At 37.0% G+C, this 19,764-nt stretch overlaps 1 protein-coding gene across 7 annotated transcripts in view; it reads left to right on the forward strand.

Moving 5' to 3' along the window:
• Positions 1 to 19,764, forward strand: part of NTNG1 (netrin G1) — a 325,438-nt gene that overhangs the window by 249,240 nt on the left and 56,434 nt on the right. For 2 of the 7 annotated variants that reach the window (XM_060006476.1, XM_060006497.1), the window contains exon 5: positions 7,406 to 7,471. The exons of 2 other annotated variants lie outside the window; for them this stretch is intronic. In XM_060006476.1, the coding sequence (XP_059862459.1) occupies positions 7,406 to 7,471 (66 nt within the window). Of the gene's footprint in view, positions 1 to 7,405; positions 7,472 to 9,779; positions 9,840 to 17,879; positions 18,048 to 19,764 lie in introns of all 7 variants that reach the window. 3 more of the 7 variants (XM_060006519.1, XM_060006488.1, XM_060006512.2) reach the window with 3 other exon arrangements.

Below are 19,764 nucleotides of genomic sequence, written 5' to 3' on the forward strand. Positions count from 1 at the left end.
TAAAAAGTAAATAACAGAGGTTAAAGGTAACCAAGTCAGAGGTTAAAGGCAGATAATCCACTGAAAATTCACGTCAGGAAACACCATTTTAAAAAACTTGGAATTTTTAAATAAACAAAACCATTTCTTAGAACAGCAACAAAAGAAAAGACATATGTAGACATTTTGTGAACCCAAGTGTACATTGTTTCCTTAAATTACCTTCAAATGATTGACATCATGGTTTATAAAGTGTAGAAATTGATGGAGGCGTTTGGCTGTCCCCTCCTCTTCAATTTATTCAATTTGAAACAACAGTCCATTTAAGGGAAATATTCCATTTTCCTGCTTTCTCTTCTAATGAGCATTGCCTTCATCACAGAGTTAAAAATTCATCTCTAATTTGATTTAATTGGCAGGACTATTAAACAAGGGAAGTGCTACCTGCAGGGATTCATCAGCCTGTTGAGAAAGCTCAGAGATGTTTTCATACTTGAAAACATTTGATGCCAGTTGGAGACCTTGTAAAAGTTGTTTTCCATACAGCATCCAAATATTTTTGTTCAGAACTGATTTACTGTAGAAACCTGGATCGTGAGGAAAATAACAAGGTTAATCATTTCCCCACTCAAGGGTTATTAGTAATCTTGTTCATTCTATCCAGAGAGCTTCAGTGTTTGTTTTTCTCCCTTTGCTTTAATACTACTAAATCCCCAAATAAAAGTTTCATTTGAATCGCCCTTTAGCTAATTAGGTTTTATATAATGAAGAAAAAAATTATCAGGCTAGTGTAGCTATATGGCAAATTGCATGGTGTGCTACATTAATTTTGAACTGTTTGCTGATGTTCTAGAAGGAAAGCTAAGGTCCCAGGTGAGATGCCTTTGGGACTTTGTTATATCATGTACCCAGTATTCTCATCACAGATCCATTTCATATTTGTGTAACTAGCATTTCACATTCATGAAACCTTTGTGGTTATCCAAAAATTGAATGAACATTAGGACATAGCTGCTTCTTTAATCCTGAAGAATAAATTAAATATTCCAATGAAGAAGGGGGAAGTATCCCCTACCTTAAAAAAAAAATCCAAGAGGTATAGCAATCTTTAGCAAACAACAATTGCCCACCTTGAGCAATGTTGACTTTTTTCATGTATTAACCTTTTCCCAGGTGACTTTAGAATGTCAAGCCACTTTTTAAGTGTGAGCTGGTATCTGTACCTTTGCTGTTATCTCTGTGTTTGGGCATCTGGAAATTCCTAGCTTAAACAAAGATTTGCCAAGATCTCTGAAAGGTCCTATGATGAACCTTCCAACATGTAACTGTGAACTAAGAGTGGGGTATCACTGAAGACTTCTTAGAATATCAATAGAGGGCTGGCCAGCTAACTGCTCCACTTCCTGGGAACTGGAGGGAAATGTCCCCACATGTCTACAGAATTCCATTTTACAAATGGTGAATCGGAGGTTCAGAGTGTCTGAGTAACTTACCAAATGTAATACGGCCAGGAAGGCCTGCTTGACTCCGAAAGCTGTGCTCGTAACATTATACCAGGTGGAAGAGGTTAGAAAGAAAAATTCTAGATTTATTAACTCCTACTTCAGACTCTTTCCAATCTAATACATTGCACCTTAGACATGTTGATCCCTGAATTGACCCATTTCTGTGCAGGGAACTTTAGTGTCCTGGAGAAAAACAGAAGTTCATTTTCTGTTATCTCACTGTGTGGTCAACAGAAGCTACATTAAAATGTGCCCTTCCTTACCACCATCAATGATAAACATCCTCAGTAAGCTGAGGGAGAGGGGAAATGTAAAGATGTTACATATATTATAGAACATGTGACAGTTCATGAGATTAGCTATGCAAATTGTGAAACATGCTTGTACATATTCTATGACTGTAAAAATCCAAATGTTTACTTTATTGACATAGTCACTCATAGCAAAAAACATTCTGTGTGCCATCTCAAGGGCAGCCTTACCACTATTACATTAAAATGTATCTTCCCCGGCAGTCTAACGATGCTGTATTTCTGAGAGTAGGCAGCTCACTGTAAAGATGGTAAGATTACCTCCAAGGCCCTAGGGGTTTCTTCTGAAGAGCTTTAGGGTTTTCTATAGATTCCTCTGTAGACATCACTAATGTGGTTTCCAAACTCCCTGAGGAACAAGAGCAATAACTCTACAAATCCAAAGGGACCTTGTGACTTTGTCTCTTCCTGACGTTTTCCTCATACACGCCTGGAAGAAGGATGTTTAATGAAGGCTCACTAACATCCTCTCAGCAGTGGCTTTTCATATCCATGGTGGCACCCTGTTTCCCACTGTATTTTAGCAAAAACTTATGTAAAAATTAGTCTTTTTAGGAAACTTAAAGAGCACTCATCCAACATCATCATTTTACAGACAAGGCAGCTAAGGCTTAATTGAATCATCTAAGGCATCTGGTGGCCAAGGCAGGATTCTAGCTCAATGTCCAATTTCCAAACTAGGACCCTTTAGAATTCATCCACCTTTCTCATTTAATTAAATGACTAATGTATGAAACACTATAAAGTAGACTATTCTAGAAAAAAAGAAAAAACATGGGAAAGCATAGTCACAATTTACTTTGGTTTTAAAGGGTATCCACAAAATGAGTTGAAAGCTGCCTATGATTCATGCTAAGGGAGTGAATGTGTGATAGAAGACAGTATTCTAAAACCCTAACTCTGAAGCTTTCCTGATATAAATAAAGTGTTTTTAGCCTTCTGCTTCAAGCTTCCTTTCAGCTTGATTCACTATGGTGTCAGCAATAGATGGTCAAGTTTAGCAATTCTAACCTAGTTCTCTCCAACTTACAGTGCAAAGAGTTTTCCTTGGGGCACGGAGGAGAAAAACTTTCTACCAAAGTCTAATTTTTATAACTAGAATCTCAGTTTTTCTGATTCATGAAAAGGAGTTTCAAGTGCCGCAACCAAATTGTCGCATAACAGTTTTCTGAGTCTCTCCTTAATGGGGAAAAAAAAAAAAATCAGGCAAGATATATATATCTGATTCATAGTCTAAATTGATGTGCTTCTAAACTGAAAGAAACTTGAAAATTAACATTTTATCGTTGTGTTAAAAATCAAATCTTTTCCACGGTATTCCAAAATAATTCCTATTGCTTTCTGGACAATAGTATTAATCAATGTAGGCCCTAGAACCAGATTATTCCCTAAAGTAATTTGTATCTTAAGTGAGATTTCTACATATCCAAATCACTTGCTTTGGGAACAATTAAGATTTCACAAAATAGGGGGAGCACGTTATTACCTCTACTTCAGTTCAGTAAGAACTGTTTATACTACAATAATATTTTTATTACAACAGCAACCACAAATAGAATAATAAGAGCTAACACAACATTGTAAATCAACTATACTTCAATAAAAAAAGAATAAGAACTGGCATTTCTTAAATGCTCACTACCATGACAAGCAAATATTGACTCATTCATGTAGCCTTGACAACAACCAGTAGGTAGTGTCATTATCCCATTTTGCATATAGGAAAGCTTAGACACGGATAAGTTAAGGAGCTTGTCCAAGTGGTAAAACTGAGATTTGAATCCAGTCCAAGCTCTATTTACATGCACCATATCTTAAATAATTTTCCCCTAAAGAGATATTTCCTAGGCTTCCCATAGATGTAGTTTGAAATTTTAGCAATGACAATAGAGTAACAGCATAAGATGGGCATTTCAGATATTTTGTTTCTTTTTAAAGGGGGCAGTGGTTGAGTATGTAGCCTTGGTCTCCATATTCCTCAAGCCAAAGTCTTTGGAGATCATCAAGATGAGTTCAATCCATTTTCCCAGATGTATGGGACGAGGATCCTTGAGAAGTAGGGATTTCCATAAAAGGCTATTCTTGAAGGATTGGCCATCTACAGTCCCACTGGACACATATGATAACCCCTCCCCTTACCTCAGCAATAATTTCTTAACTCCAGTTTGGGTTTCACTATGACAGTCAAAGGTCCACAGTTACAATGTGCAGCAATAATTTTCCCTCCACACAGGGGATTCTTAATCCCCTAAATCCCCTAGATTCTCCAAAGGGCATGTGCTTCATTCCAACAGGCTTCATCCTTCTGTGAACTTTAGTGTGACACTGCTAGGCCATGAAAGAACCATTGGAGTGATGGGATTTAATGGCTGAGAGAAACCATGGAGATCTTTTTGTCCAGCACCTTTATCTTACAGGTAAAGAAATTGAAGTCCAGGGAATTAATAGCCAGACAGCTACTCAACAGAACTGGGACCAGATCCCTTATCTTCTGATTCCAGGGACCCTTTGCCTTGCAACACACTACCACTCTGAGACCTTCATATGACCCAAAGATATTCCTTAGTTAATTCATGAAAGAATGAAATTAATAAATTCTGCAACAGTTCACCTAGAAGCAATACCAATACCTTTGACGTATTATAATACTTTTTTGTATTTGCAATGTCTAACTACTCGAAATAAGCGGCCACTGGCTAAAAGTTCTCAGAGGCTTCATGTTACTCAAAGACTTTTATTAGCATTGAATATGATAACACAGAATTTGTCCCAATCATACAACGAATATACACTCCAATGTGCCTAATTTACTTCTGGGAATTAAACATTTGTTAGTAACTTTGACTGAATATTTATATGTGCTAGGATCTTCGAGTAACAAGAGTAGCCAGACAGTAACTGGCTAATTTTAAGTTGTTTTCTTACTTGGCCTTGCAATTATAAAACAAAATAAAAATTAAAATGTGATATTAAATTTAAAATTGCATGATGACCAAATATTAAAACATGTAAGCACAGACAGTAACATGCTATAGAAGCTTAGGGTCCACAAATTTCAATATTTTTTTTTTTCAGGACATTTTTCCTCCCAAGGAAAAGACATCATGCATAAAATTTTGTCCCACTAGAGATATATATAGATTAGATTAGGACTTCCACGTGATGACTGCTGGTGGCTCTGAGTTTTAAGTTGTCAGGAAGGTTAGGCATCCCACATAATGAAAATCATTTGGAAAAAAATGTCTAATTATATTCCCAAGCAAACACAAAAGCTACACTCTCCCATCCCCCAAAAAACTATCAGAAGTACACAATACAGAAGAAAATACCTGCCAGGTAGGGATCAGATTGTAACTGAGGTGTCTATCTTGATAATTTCATACAGGTCAAGTAGTTAACAATTCAAAAGTAGAATGACCTACATTAATGTTTTACACATGTAGGAAGATCCTCAAAACGGAACCTCAGCATCCTAGGGAAAAATCATAAAAGAGTATACTAAAATATAGGCGTAAAATATTTATTACATTAGAATATGGAATAAAGCTTAATTTATAAAATTAATTTTCAAAGCTCACTTCTAACTTTTATTTAGTATAAAATTTTTGTCTTAAGTTTTTTGGCAAAGCTTATTAACAAAATGATTAATTATATTATTACTTTCATTTCATCAAGAAAGTCAAGCCACTGAATACTTAACATTAAGTTTACAAACATCACCCCACATATGACCTGTATTTGCCTCTCTTACGGAAAATGATGGAGGGAACCATTTAAAAGAACTAAATTTTTCTTAATTTGATGCTAATAATATAAATAAATATATTTTCTATATAAAACTATAACAGTGGTTTGAAATCTCTTCTAAATAAACAATTTCTAGGGACTTCCCTGGTGGTCTAGTGGTTAAGACTTCACTTTCCAATGCAGGGGGTGCAGGTTTGATCCCTGGTCGGGGAGCTAAGATCCCACATGCCTCGGGGCCAAAAAACCAAGACGTAAAACAGAAGCAATATTGTAACAAAGGTAATAAAGTCTTTAAAAATGGTCCACATCAAAAAACCTTAAAAAAAACACCAATTTCTAGAAATCATTTGTTTTTCAAAAATGATCATTGCAGTTCAAGTAGGCTTAACATTCAGTCAATAACTTGAATATTTTGCCTACATGTTACCAAATATCTATTTATTTAGTAACACCTGGATACAGATGTGGAAAATTGTTACATTCTTTATTCATTCATAAGTTTTGATGGATACAGCAATATCAATATTAAGATTTCCTTTGCTTTTATGTGTACACACACACACATACACACACAGAGTAACAGTAGATCAGCTTTTCTAACAAATGTTAAAAAACCAAAGTCATAGTGAAAGTTCCATGTCTTGCAAGAATGTTATTCACTATAATCTAATTATGGAGGAAACAATCTGATAATACCAGTTTACAGTAGCCTAGCCACTTGATATCAATTACTCAGTTATTAGATATTTACTGAGGCCTTCTGGAAGGCTTTGCCCTTCCTCAAAGAGATCCAATCTAATTACAGAGACAAGAAATAGACATAAAATGTAAACTAGCAATATTGAAACTTACGCCTATCCACATTATCGGTGAGAAATAAGGAGCACATAAGGTAGCATGCTATAGGAGTTTAGTGGCAAGAACTCTCCTTGTGGACTTGGGTGGTCCCAAAGGACCACACTCGAGTTATGGTTTTGAGTTGATCTTAGTGAATGGTAGATTTGAGTCACGAAATGACTGCTTTAATTGTCATGGCCTATGTACCTTAGCAAAAATAGCTTTAAAGCCCCCAGTCCTAAAGCTGGCTCTTCTCCTGCTTTTCCAGAGTCATTTTTTTTTTTTTAATACAGGTGAATCTAAGAAAGAAATACCATTAATTCTTAAATTAACAGTGCTTATAATTTGATTGGAACCAATAACTTTAGAAATATATTTTGAGCTAGAAACATCATGAAAATATATATTAAAATAAAGAAAATATATACACACCCATACATACAAACCTTAGATATGATCAGAAGCACCTTGGACTATTCTCCTTAAGCCAGAACCACCAGTCATCTTTCTCTTTCTTTCTCTGAGAAATCGCATAAATAAAAATAGGAAATAAATCCACTTCTTTGCAGAGATAATGGCTCACACTTAAAACATACCCTAAAGAATCTCTCCTGAAGACTAATGTAACAAGCTCGTATCTGTAAATATAAATTGCAGAGAATGGAATCCTCAAGTGAGAAATTATTTCTTTCCTGTTATCTTCTAGTTTCAGGCACCAGCTTTATATAACGATTTGAATTGCTGAAGTCCCTGTTTGGTTATTTGTAAGAACACTCTACTTTATTGCACAAGTTAATGTATATAGCTTTGTTAGGGAACAGGCTATATATTTAATGTCCATTCAATGTTTTGGGAATCATCAATTGCTTGCTCTTGTTTGGTGTGGGAGTATGTTTTGTTAAGTGCATCACAACCAAGTTAAAAAGCAGATGTGTGGTTTGTGTCTTTGTCCATATAGTTTTCTGTTTAGATCAAATGACATTATAGCTGAAAGTAACATACCCTGATTTTTCCTGGTGCATGCAGATCCTCCAAAGTTTAATAGGATATGGCCGAATATTTCTTCCCTTGAGGTTTCTAATCCAAAACAAGGTAGGAGCATGTAAAATTCCTACTGATATAAAATCCCACATGTTTAGGGGGAAAATCCCATACTCTATTTTTTAGCACTAAATAAGAGCATTATCATAAATACCATGTCTTTAAAAGAATCATAATTCAAATATTTTTTCTAATATGAAGTGTCCCAGAAATATTATAGTAAAAGATGTAGAAAAAATTAGACAGCATAAAAGTTACAAGCACTTTATCAAATTTACATTGAATGTCAGCCATCCCAAGAGAAGCCTAGAGTTTGGTTGCCATCACAGTGGGGAGTATAAATAATATATCATAAAAACTTGTGAGTGACACAGGTTTCCTTCCACTGTCTCACCTTTGCTTTGCTTTGGTAAATTGGCTGTTACGTCAGTTGTATTGAGGGTCAGGGAAAATACATAAAGGCAGTATTGCAACCCCTAAAAGACCTGTTTTTGTTTTGTTTTTTCAACTGTCGTTCCTTATTGACTGACAGGAATTTGGATCTCTCTCTCTCTCTTCCCCTTCAACGTCACAGTGTATTTTCTCTGCTGAGGCTTTCCCTCTTTTATCCTTTATGAATTACCAATAATTTCTGCCAGGATTAAGAACAACGTGTTTTCTCTCTGTCCTTAGAGCAGTAATTATTTTCTGACTTCTAACATAATAAATAAATAAATGAAAGAAACTGACAGACAGCAGTGTGGTTACACAGGAAGAAATAGAACCTTTAAAAACTGGCCAATAAAATTCATAAGATTCAGTGTAATGTTAAAATTACATTAACGTCTAGCCTATAGATATACATAGACATATATAAATAGTTTATATTAAAATAAAGTTGTCTTCTTTTGCGTCCTTCCTTCTCACAAAAAAGAGGCACATCTTTGGCTTCCACCTTCCTTTGTTATATGCAGGATGTTCCTTTTAAGCTCTAATGAATACAGATGGAGGAGGAAGTGAGCAAAAAGAGGAACCAGGAAATAGCTGCTAAGCAAAACAAAATATATTAGCAATTTGTTGAGGAGTCAAATTGGAAGGGCTGCATTTTCAGTCCTTGATCAGAGTGATGAAATCAAGACTGTCCTAGATACATATATTACTAGCAAATAGAATTATCTTAATCATCTGCTCCAAATGAATTTTTTCAAGTTTCTGCATACATATGTGGAAGAAGAAATACAGATCAAGCTCAACCCATTAGTATAATTCTGTGAGGATTGTGGGAAGGTTTAGTGGCTTTGTTCCTCGGCAAGTTCAATGAGAGCATCTTCAGTGAACTGTCACTCAGTATTTCCCATTGAATTTCATAGCTCAACAAATTATACAAGACAGGATCTAAGACTTAACACTTCTCCACAGTAAGTTTTGTGCTGAACAAGATTATGCATTGTTTAAAACCTGAAACAGACCCATTTAATTATTTTGCTATGTTTTCTGTGAGTGTCACAAGACTAAAAGCTTTCAGAAATATCTTTAGTTAATGCCAGTTGCACTTTTTTAGAATGTGGATAAAGAGTTCAAATAAATTTATTTGAGAAGCTCACAGTTGAATAAAGTGCTTGAACTTGACATTTTAGCTAAAGGTGCACTTTCTAGCAGAGGTCAGTTCTGTGCAAACATAATTTATCCGGTCAACATCTGCAAAGAACATCAGGCTCTATCTTGTTTTTGCTATTTTCACAAGCAACACTTCAGGAACAATTGGAAAAGAAAGGCAGGCAAACTTAGAAATTCCTGCCATTAACACACTGATATCATATACGTAATAAATGTTGAGAAGAAGACTACATTTTTGAAAGGTGGACAGATTCGAGGTGACTCTGAGACTGAGATCCAGATTCTGCTGAATGGTTGACCATTGTGACTATCTGTAATGTCTAATCAATTCAGCAAAAATAATCTAACTGGTTTATAGGTAGATGAGATTACAGGTACACAGAGAGAAAGACATGGTGAATTGAGGCAATGATATTGCTAAGTAACTCAACAACACAACTACTATTTTAAGAGAAGAACAGTAGGGGATCCTAATATCCATATTGTTATTGGAATAATCTCTGCATAACTGTGTTCTTGATTTAAATGGTAATTCTTTTTGCCTCTGAAAATAAAGCTTCTAAACGTTATTACTGACAAGGTCAAACCATTTTCAGCCAAATACAAGACTTCCTTTGTGATTGAAGCAGACTCCCAGAAACAACAAATACAAATATTCTCTTCATTTAGGGCCACTTTTCAAGCGGGTTGATGATAAGTAATTACAATTTGAACGTTTCACTATTGTTTCTAATGTGCTGTTCATTCTTTTAAACCTATCTAGTTGCTCCCAAATTAACTTTGTCAACAGTTTCTTCTGTTCAAGTTGCAAACCACAAGAGAGGTAGGAATTCTTGGATTCATACAGTGATTTCATGGTGTTATGTGTTGTGAAACATTGCACTGTATGAATCTGGAATATCTGTGAAGTGTACCCATCAGCTTATTGGTGAGGCATGTTGACTGATAACGATCAATACATCAAATAGTACTGAGAATGTCATCTGTAAGAGGAAAAAAAATGCTTCACTCAGAAAGTTGACTGCTGCAAATTTAAAATGCTGCAATATTTGTTTTCTGAAAGATTAATGTGTGAATAAGAATTATAACACTTTAGGTTCCTGTTTGGAACATGAATGTTAGAGTATTAACATTGTCACTCATTTGCATTGAAAATAAGGAAACTCACTTACAGTGAGTTTCAAGGATGCTTTTCATGAGAACAGAATGGTAGGTTCATGTATGGTGCCCATTTGACAAATGAAATACCTTGGAATTTCTACTTCCAAATATTGTTTGAAATAAATTTGAACAAATACCAGTGAAGAGCTACACTGGGTTAAGCATTGATTATGACCCAAAAATAATAGTTACGTTACTTTCTTTAAATGAAAGTGAGCAGAATCTCATCTGTGACTCATGAATGGCCCATTCCAGCTAGCATCTGTCATTCACAGACTGAAGATTTTTCAGGAAACATAAAGACTTCTGTTTTTATTTCACCATTTTCCTTTAAATGTCCTATGTGACAGGTGTGTCTTGTTTTCCACCCTTGACTGTTGGGTATATGTCATGTTTTAGGGAGTTTTTGGTTTGTTTTTTTTTTTCATGAAGCACCTCTTACAAAGAAATATATTTATTAACAATACCTAAATTTGGTTTGACCCACTTGGTGAAAATGACCATAATAGCTTCCCTATTCCTTATTGAAAAGAGTCAAATCATTTTCCAGATTTTAACCAACTTGAATTGTTCCTTCTGTGTCGTATAGAGAAAAGGAGGAAGCTGGTCAGAAAATGGGAAAGGGAAACCGATGATATTTAAACCAAGTCTTTAAATTTCCTCACAATGTACTTTTACATATCAAACATTGGCAGTGCCCTTCTGAGGGGAATCCAAGTGGATTTGAAATCTGGGGAACTAAGTTCTTTAGGAACAGAGCAGCCACAAGTTCATAGGGTGTCAAGCCTATTTTGGACATGTGTGCATATAATAAGCCAGTCATTGATGCCAAGGTAGGGATGTCCCTCCTTATCTATGATATGCAAACCTACACAGAGAAACCAAGGAGGTGAAGGAGAAAGGAAGCATTAGGGACCTTATAGAGTCCATCTTTTTTCTGTCATATCAAGCACTGGATATACAAGAGGACTCTTGACCTGAAATTTGACCCTGTATCATTGAATCTCTACTTTCTTGGGGTCACAGCACTAATGAGATCTGAACACATTTCCACAGGCAGGAAAGAGCCACCTAATGAAGTAGATTTATCATAGAATAATCCAGATTGTTATCAAATGATGTACATGGAAGGGCTTCAAAAGCTACCTAAGGTTGCAAGACAGAGTTGGGGGTGGGTGAGAATCAGGAAAATGCTGCAGCCACTTCATTCCCACCCCTGGGGGAGGCCCCTGGAGGCTTGTGACTTTGCTAATGTAGTGAAGGGAAAATACTTTATAAGAATTCTAATTCCTTCAGCTTCTTTCTATCTAAAGTCTTTTTTTCCAAATCCTTTCTTTTTGAGTGACTACAGTAAATTTCCACCAGCTCTGACTTTGAATAAACTTTCCTCATTTGGCCCCAGCATAAATAAATAAACCTTCCTGTGCTACATTCAGAGTACTTTATCTTATATTCTGTAACATATGTCATATTATGATACATTGGTGACGTAATAATGGAATTAGAGGCAACATGGGGAATAGTAAGAAAGAAGACACCAAGACATTTAACACCCCCCTTCCTATTCTTAACATTCTTTTTCTTTCATTCTCTTTCTCTCCAACCTTTTGTTTTTCTATAACTCTTTCCTCCCCAGGCCTTCCCCAGCCAGTCTCAGTCAGAAAGTGTCTTTAAACCTTAGAAGAGGTTTGGATGTTTCCTGATCTAGAAAGGCAACTTTGAACACTCCTTCTTCTAAAATGCTGCTCACTTAACTAGCCAGTTATTACGTACCATATTATCATAACTGCCTTGTATGATGTCATATACATCAGATGGGGGATTTTGCTCCCCCAGGGAAATTTTGGTTGTCACAGCTTGGGAGTTGCTACTGCTTCTAGTGGGTAGAGGCCAGGAATGCTTCTGAATATCCTACAACATATGGGAAAACCACGGATTATTTGGCCTAAGATGTCAGTAGTGCTGAGGTTGAGAAACTCTGCACTGGACTCTTCAGGACTGGGCTTCATGGTCCAACGTGGCTCGTTGGTCTAAGGCTATGATTCTCGCTTAAGACTGGACCTCGTTCAAGTTGTCCCCTGGTATAAGGTGGTCCTCAATAAATATGCATTGCCAACGCATGCCATGCTACACCATGAAAATGTGTTTTAGAGGACCCCGTTAGCTTGTTTGCACAGCAGTAATTAAAACTTGTCTGAAAAATAAAATATAGCCTACAGTGTGATTTGAGATTGCAAAAGTATATAAAACCATAGCAATTTTTGGAAATCTCCTTTTTCCTAACTAAACTAATCTGCATAGACATATAGTCAATTTTCAGCTAAAATATTTAATAACTCAGTTATAGTGTGATGTATGGCTGTTGTTTTTCTCAACTCTTTAATATTTAAGGTATAGCCAGACTCTTACAGAATTTGAATGGTGGAGGAATGAATTTAAAAATAACTTTCCTCTGTGTCTTCCTTTGTTTCCCAAAGTAAGATGCCTCAGGATCATCACTGACTCGTTGACATCGATTCATTCATTCGACAACATTTTTTGAATGCTTAGTATTTTGAGTTCTGTTTACATCTGTGAACAAAATGGACACAGTCTGCACACATTTATTTACACTCAAAGTATAGGGGAGAAATTTTTTCTTTAATTTAGTCTTCAGATACTCTAGGTTCTACAAAAAAATTAAACAGGATTAGTAAATGTGGGAGGGGGGATTAATGCGTTTGGGTCAGGAGCTGTTATTTCAGATAGAGTAGTCACAGCATTTTCTTTGAGCAGGACCTAAAAACAAAGTGAGGAAGCAAGTCATAGGGAAGTCTGGGGGAGGAGTAGGCCAGACAGAAGTAACAGCAAATGCAAAGGCCCTGGGGAAGTGCTTGGCATGTTTGCAGAGCAACATGAAAGTATTGTACAGCGAGTGAGGAGGAGAGTGATAGCAATGAGCCCAGATCAATTGGGAATGAATGAATTCAAACTCTGCCTTTTATTCTGAATGAGGCAGGAAGCCATTAGGATTATGGGCAAAAGGATGTCATGACCTAATTTAAGTTTTAAAAGAGTCACTCTGACTGCTGTGTGGAGGAGACTATCACAAGGGTGGAAGCCAGGGAAGCAGTTTGAGGACAACAATAATCCAAGTGCCCTTAACTAAAGATGAGATGGTGAGAGGTGGTGAGATTTAGAATGTATTTTAAACGTGTAGTCAAGAGGATCTGCTGATTGATTGGTTGGGGGCGTGGGTAGAGCGGGATGAGAAAAAGATTGGTGTCAAGAGCAACTCTGGGAATTTTGACCTAAGCAATTGGAGGAATAGAGTTGTCATTTACCAAGACAGATCCGGCTGCCCATGTAAGTGGCAGGCTTGGGAAGGTAACCTATGAGGTCAGTTTTGAACATGTTAAAGTTGAGATATCTATTAAATGTCCAAGTGGAGACATTAAGAAGGCAGTTGAATATATCAGTCTGGATGAAGGCTCACTAGCTAACTGGGAAGTTGGTCCAGGCTGGAAATAACTATTTTGGAAAGGTCAGCATATTGATGATTTATGTAGTCATGAGGTTGGGTAAAAAACCCTGGTTCTTAGTGAGCCTAAAGAGCCAAGAGGTCCAAGGGCTAAGCCCCGAGTCATTTGAGAAGATACAACAGAAAGCAGAAGAGAGGAAGAAGCAATGGTAGGTGGGGAAGGAGGTAAACCAAGAGAGAGTGATGGCCCAAAAGCCTCCTGGTTCAGGAAGGGTTGCCAGGATGCCCTGAGGGCCCTATTGAAGTTTATGGTCATGAATTTAAAGTGAGACTTGTTTCAAAATAGTTGGAAAAAAACTCCAGCCACATTTAGCTGCTGGGGTATAGGCATGGAGAAGTGGAGAGTTGGATTTAACCAGGATCAGATTTTCCCAGGAGACTGTAATTGGGGGCGGGGGGGTTGGGGGTGAAGGAGATGAGAGCATATAAAAGGAAGTGATTGTAAGAATGGACCATGAACTCTATATTTTGTAAAAAGGGAAAGGAGGAAATGGTAGGTCAGTGAATTAGAGGATCAAAGAATTATTGAACTATTAATATCGTCCCTTCAGGATCTTAATAAGTTAGTGCAGCTCTAACTCTATCATTAATGATCATTCATGAATTCTGGGCCTATGTGGAAAGAACAGTTCCTAAAGAGTGGGAAATTAACAGAAAACTGAAAAATAATACAGCAGTCTAATAATTACATCTGAAATGTCTTGCATTTATATAGTGCTCTCATGTGTTTCAAATCACTTTCAAAGATCTTTTTATCATTTTATATTCTCAAATACATCATGGCCAGAGAAGACAGCTTTATCAAAGTCTCAGAAGAGTCTTAGAAGTTTTAAAGAAATAAAGTTACTATTAGCTCATTTCTTAGGTTATAAGACATTTAAAGTAACCACTTATCTTCTGGAAGAAGTTTGTGATATTGAGTGTTAAGCTGTGTATGGTTTTGTATATAATTATTTATAGAATTTACATTATTTAACTCTCCTATCAAAATTAATAAATTGATTTTCAAACAAAACCCAGAAACAAATAGTGAATGTCACAGAAATGCATACTATTCATTAAATTCAAAGAATAGGTAACAGTGTCTATAGAGATTCATGGATTGGGTCTTGATTGAACTTGGATGTCTACAGACACGTTTTTTGGTGAATAAAGCTTTGTCAGATGAAGCTCAGCATTGGGTGGATCTTATCCACAAAGGAACCATTCAATACTTCTAATAGTATTGGCTACTGGGTAGATCTTATCCACAAAGGAACCATGTTATGAAACTTCTCCAGCCCTGTTCTCTCCCATTTCCCAATGTCATGTCTTTGCACACTCTATTCCTTTCACTGGAAATGCTCATTTCCTCCTTTTTTTTTTTTTTTTTTTGTTAAATAAACCTTACTGGCCCTCATGGAAGATTTAGTTTTAACTTAGTTTTTCCTAATTCTCCTCAAGTGAAATGAATTTCTCCTTATATCACTTTGTGTCTCTGTTTTTGGTTTTGGTTTTGTTTTTAAGCACGTCCTCTTTTTTTTCTAGTTATCTGAGCACGTTTGTCTTACCCACTAAACAAACTTCTTGACAACGAGGACTTACTTCTGTATGGTTCTGAAAAGTTCCTAGGATGAATTTATGCACATAAAAGATTCTTTTGAAAAAATCTGGATTAATTATATTAGGTACACCAAGAATCAACCTAGGATGAGGTTATGTGAACAACAGTAACCACTTAGGAGCCTCTTCTAGAGAGGGAGAGCCTGAGGACAGGGTGTGTGCGCCCACGCCTCCAAAATTCCAGGCAGCTCTGAAGAAGTCCTGGGAAACAATTAGATTTGGGACATGGGTCTCCTCCCTGCAACTACTACTCTGAGGTGGCTCCAGGCCAGAAAGATTCTCCCTGTTCCAAACCCTCAACTAAGGAAGGTTGGAGAGGCCCTTTAGGTTTCCTAGGTAGTCAGAAATGCCAGCTTAAACAAGGTTGAACTCAGGGAGATAGAATGTATGGGGGTGAAGTGCTTGTTTTCTAAGAGAATTTAATTTGGTAATATGTAATTCTATTATTTTTCTTGTTGCTATTATTAATTTGGCATGCCTTAACTACAAAATTTTTGCAGGATTTTCTTACCCCATCTCCCATATGGCCTCCTTCTTCCAGAACTCTCCTTCTCCCACTGGTTCCTCCAACTCCCCACTCCCACTCCCACTCCCCAGCCCTAGCACACATGCACACCATGGCAAAGCTAGCCTCCTGTAGAGGAAGGGGCTTGCCTTCAGGAACCTCCCATTCTTCTTGCCTTTCTTTTAAGCATCTGGGGTCTCCAAGGTGCTAACCCTATTCCTGGGTGTCTTCCACTCTTCACCATTTCCGGTGTCCTCCTCTGCTTCTATCCAAATTTGATTTCATTCTGTTGGGACCTTGACCTCAGCTCTCTACTGTAGTAACTGGCTCTCATATGAATGAATCCACACTGTTCTGATGAGTGTCAGTATGTTAATTTATTGGGTTAGCCAAAAAGTTCATTTGGGTTTTTCTGTAACATCTTATGGAAAAACCCAAATGAACTTTCTGGCCAACCCAATAGAAAAAAAAAAAAGATATTAATTATCTTTTATTAATTTTATTAATAATTCCTTTTTAATTTTGACAACACTTACTCATTTTTACTCTGGTCATCAAATGCAGTGCTTCCAAAATTTTAATCTATGCCAAAAGAGTAACTCAGTACCTCACATAGTGCCTGACACATAGACCAACTGAATATATTATTTATTGAGTGAATGAATAAATTAGCTCAAATAGTGACTGTGTTTGGCTTCCTGGTGGGATAAAATAAAAGCCAGACATTAATGAGAGGGATATTTTTAGGCAAACAAGGTTTGCAGTTTCATAATTGACCTTTCTTATAAATGTGAGCTAGGCCTACCCCCATATTTTGAGATGAAACAGATTCCCCACCTACTTACTTCTCACACATTTTTTTTCTGTCTGATTTAGTAACTATTGTACCAATAGAGGCTTTGTTTTTACTTCTTTTAAAAAGGTTGAATTAGGGCTTCCCTGGTGGCGCAGTGGTTGAGAGTCCGCCTGCCGATGCAGGGCACACGGGTTCGTGCCCCGGTCCGGGAAGATCCCGCATGCCGCAGAGCGGCTGGGCCCGTGAGCCATGGCCGCTGAGCCTGCGCGTCCGGAGCCTGTGCTCCTCAACGGGAGAGGCCACAGCAGTGAGAGGCCCAAGTACCGCAAAAAAAAGAAAAAAGAAAAAAAAGGTTGAATTAGATTAATGACTTGCTTTGGTTGAGGTGCAAAAGAAAGACAATCTAGTCACTCTCCACCCTTCCCTATGTCTCCTTGTCTAGTTCTTATCACCATCACCCCTAAGCCTCAGAGCCTCCTCCAATATTTTGGGGAGACAAAGGAAAAGCAATCTGAGGGTACAGTAGCTGCCTGACTCTTCTTTTGTAGCAGACTTAGCTTGAAACTTGCAAGAAAAGGAAATCTTAAGAGCACTTTTCTCATACCAATAATCTCCCCGTTTTTTGTATTCTCTCTCTCACATAAGCAAACATGCAGATTTGGCCTGATGAAAGGCTTACAGAAGTCATCTTCTCCTCTTACCATTTGGAAAAAAACAAAAAGAGTTGTCTAATTGTCTAGATCCCTATTAAATTTGCCATGATTTCTTCTGTGAAACTCTGACTGAGTTACTGTCTTGATACAAATGATAGTAAGACTCTAAATGAAGGAGCCATGGGTTATGGCAGACTCAGGCCTTAGATGCCTACATTCATCCTTCCTTCTTTTTTAAGATTGCAAATATGAAGAGAAAATGAGGGGAGTGATGCAAAGACAGTGAAGTTTTCAATGTGCAAAAATTAGACTTTTGCATCAATGGAAACAGAGTCTTCCCAAATTTTAAAAGGTGTACACCTGCAAATGCTTCTGTTCATATTGTCTGCCAAGAATTAACACTCTCCGATCATGTTCTGAATGTCCAATCTTTCTCTCCTGCCTGAAACAGATGCTACTTCCATGCCAGTCACAACCACTTGCGGTCACCATGTGTCATGTGGAATCACATACATGTAATGCCATTCCGCCATCTTTTCTCCACTTCTCATTTTATCCAAGCATGTAGTGTGCTGTTATTCTGCGACTGTATACACTCTGTATACATTTCTGTTCTTCCTTGCAAGATTGTGAATGCTTCGGCCACTCCAATCGATGCAGTTATATCGATCTGCTAAATACAGTCATTTGCGTGAGCTGTAAACACAACACTAGAGGGCAGCACTGTGAGTTATGCAGGCTGGGCTACTTCAGAAATGCTTCTGCACAGCTGGACGATGAGAATGTGTGCATAGGTCAGTTCCATTATAATTTCAGCTATTGTTCTGTGCCTTTCACGAGATGGGGAGCTATTTAAGGTGGAGAGGCTGGTGATTTGCACCACAGCTGAGCCAGAATGAACTTTCTCAATGGAGAAAACGTCCTTGTGGTAGACTTAAAGAATTCACTTGTGCAGATTGAAATCATAGTTGGGGGATATATTTTGAATCCTTGTCTAATTGTTGCTTTAAAGATGATGAGCTGAAAAGTCATGTTTAAGAGATGAAGTAATTCTCTTTTTGTTTTTCTTTTTTTTTTTTTTTTTTTTTGCATGAAATCTTAACACCTGGTCATTTCAACCTGATCTTAAAGTCTTAAGTTGTACACTCAACTTTCAAAATGTAAACTCATTATAAGGTTTTTAATTATAGATACGAGATTAGGACACAAACGTTTGTAAATAACTGGTAATTAACTAATATTGATTTAAAATATTCCCATTTGGAATTGAAAGCCACTAGCAATTGGTAATGTAGAAGTTTGCCTGGCTTTTCCATCCATAGTAATGAAATTCCACTTACTGAATTTTCCTGTAGCCCTCAAAAGGAGAAGCAATTTTTCAAAACTATTCAAGGCAATTAATTCTCTTAGCTTCCAAAGTACATGAGCCCTGGAAAACTGGGGCCACAGGATTCCGTTGAGCATTCTTTCCACCCCCTGTGATGACTGATCGTGTCAACTGGAGAGAACCAGGTGCCCTTCACATCCAAAAAAGCTTCTCCTACCTTTTGCATAGCAGAACCTATCTTTAAGAAAGGGAGCTGATGAAACATAAGAAATAAGAAATGGAATTTCACTTCGTAATGTACTTTGAAGAAGTGCATATATTCAAAATGGTGAAGGGTACATATGTATCTGTTACCACACCAATAGGTAATATATAGGCAACCAATGTTAAAGGTAGATTTTTTCACATAAAGACTAGATAGAATACACAAGCTGAAAAATGAAAGGTGATCTTTTCATCAAAAAAGAAATCAAATCAATCTGTAATTCTGGGATCATTGTTTTCTGATTGGATTGTCAAGGTTATATAGTTATTTGCCAAGTGTCATTTAAAATAGCTGGACAAGTTTTTTCAGTTAAAATGGGCCAAGTTTTTATAATACTGTTTATGTCTATAGTATGTTCTATTTTTCAAAGTGCTTCCTTATTATTTGTGAATTAGTGGAGGAATCCCTGGACTTAGAGGCTGGAGAGCTGGGTTCAAGTCCCAGTTTGCTATTTAATAGCTGTGTGCCTTAGGTAAGTCGTTGAAAACTCCTGGTCAACTTGGTGTCATATGGGATGCACAGGAAACACTTGGTAAACTGTGAACTGACTTGCAAGTATGTTTTTTGTTTGTTTGTTTGTTTTGTTTTTACTTAATCCTCATTAACAAAACCATGGTGGTAAGTACTCCACTGATAATTTCCCCTATTTTCTAGTTGAGAAAAAGTAAGGCAAATTGACCCAAATCATACAGCTTTAGTAAAGAGTTAGTTTCCTGACTTCAAAGCTTTTGAACGCTTTCTCCCAACTACCCTGACACAATTAGCAAAGCTAAGCTTGTCAGACTTTTACTTATGGTATGTTTTTAGGATGACAGCAGCAATTCCACTATGAGCTTGTGAACAGAAGTTCAATTGCCTTTATAACATTTGGGTTACAAAGATTTGAGAATATTAATAAAAACCAAAAGGCACATAGCTG

This window comes from Delphinus delphis, chromosome 1 (genome assembly GCF_949987515.2).
Source record: "Delphinus delphis chromosome 1, mDelDel1.2, whole genome shotgun sequence".
Lineage (NCBI taxonomy): Eukaryota > Metazoa > Chordata > Mammalia > Artiodactyla > Delphinidae > Delphinus > Delphinus delphis.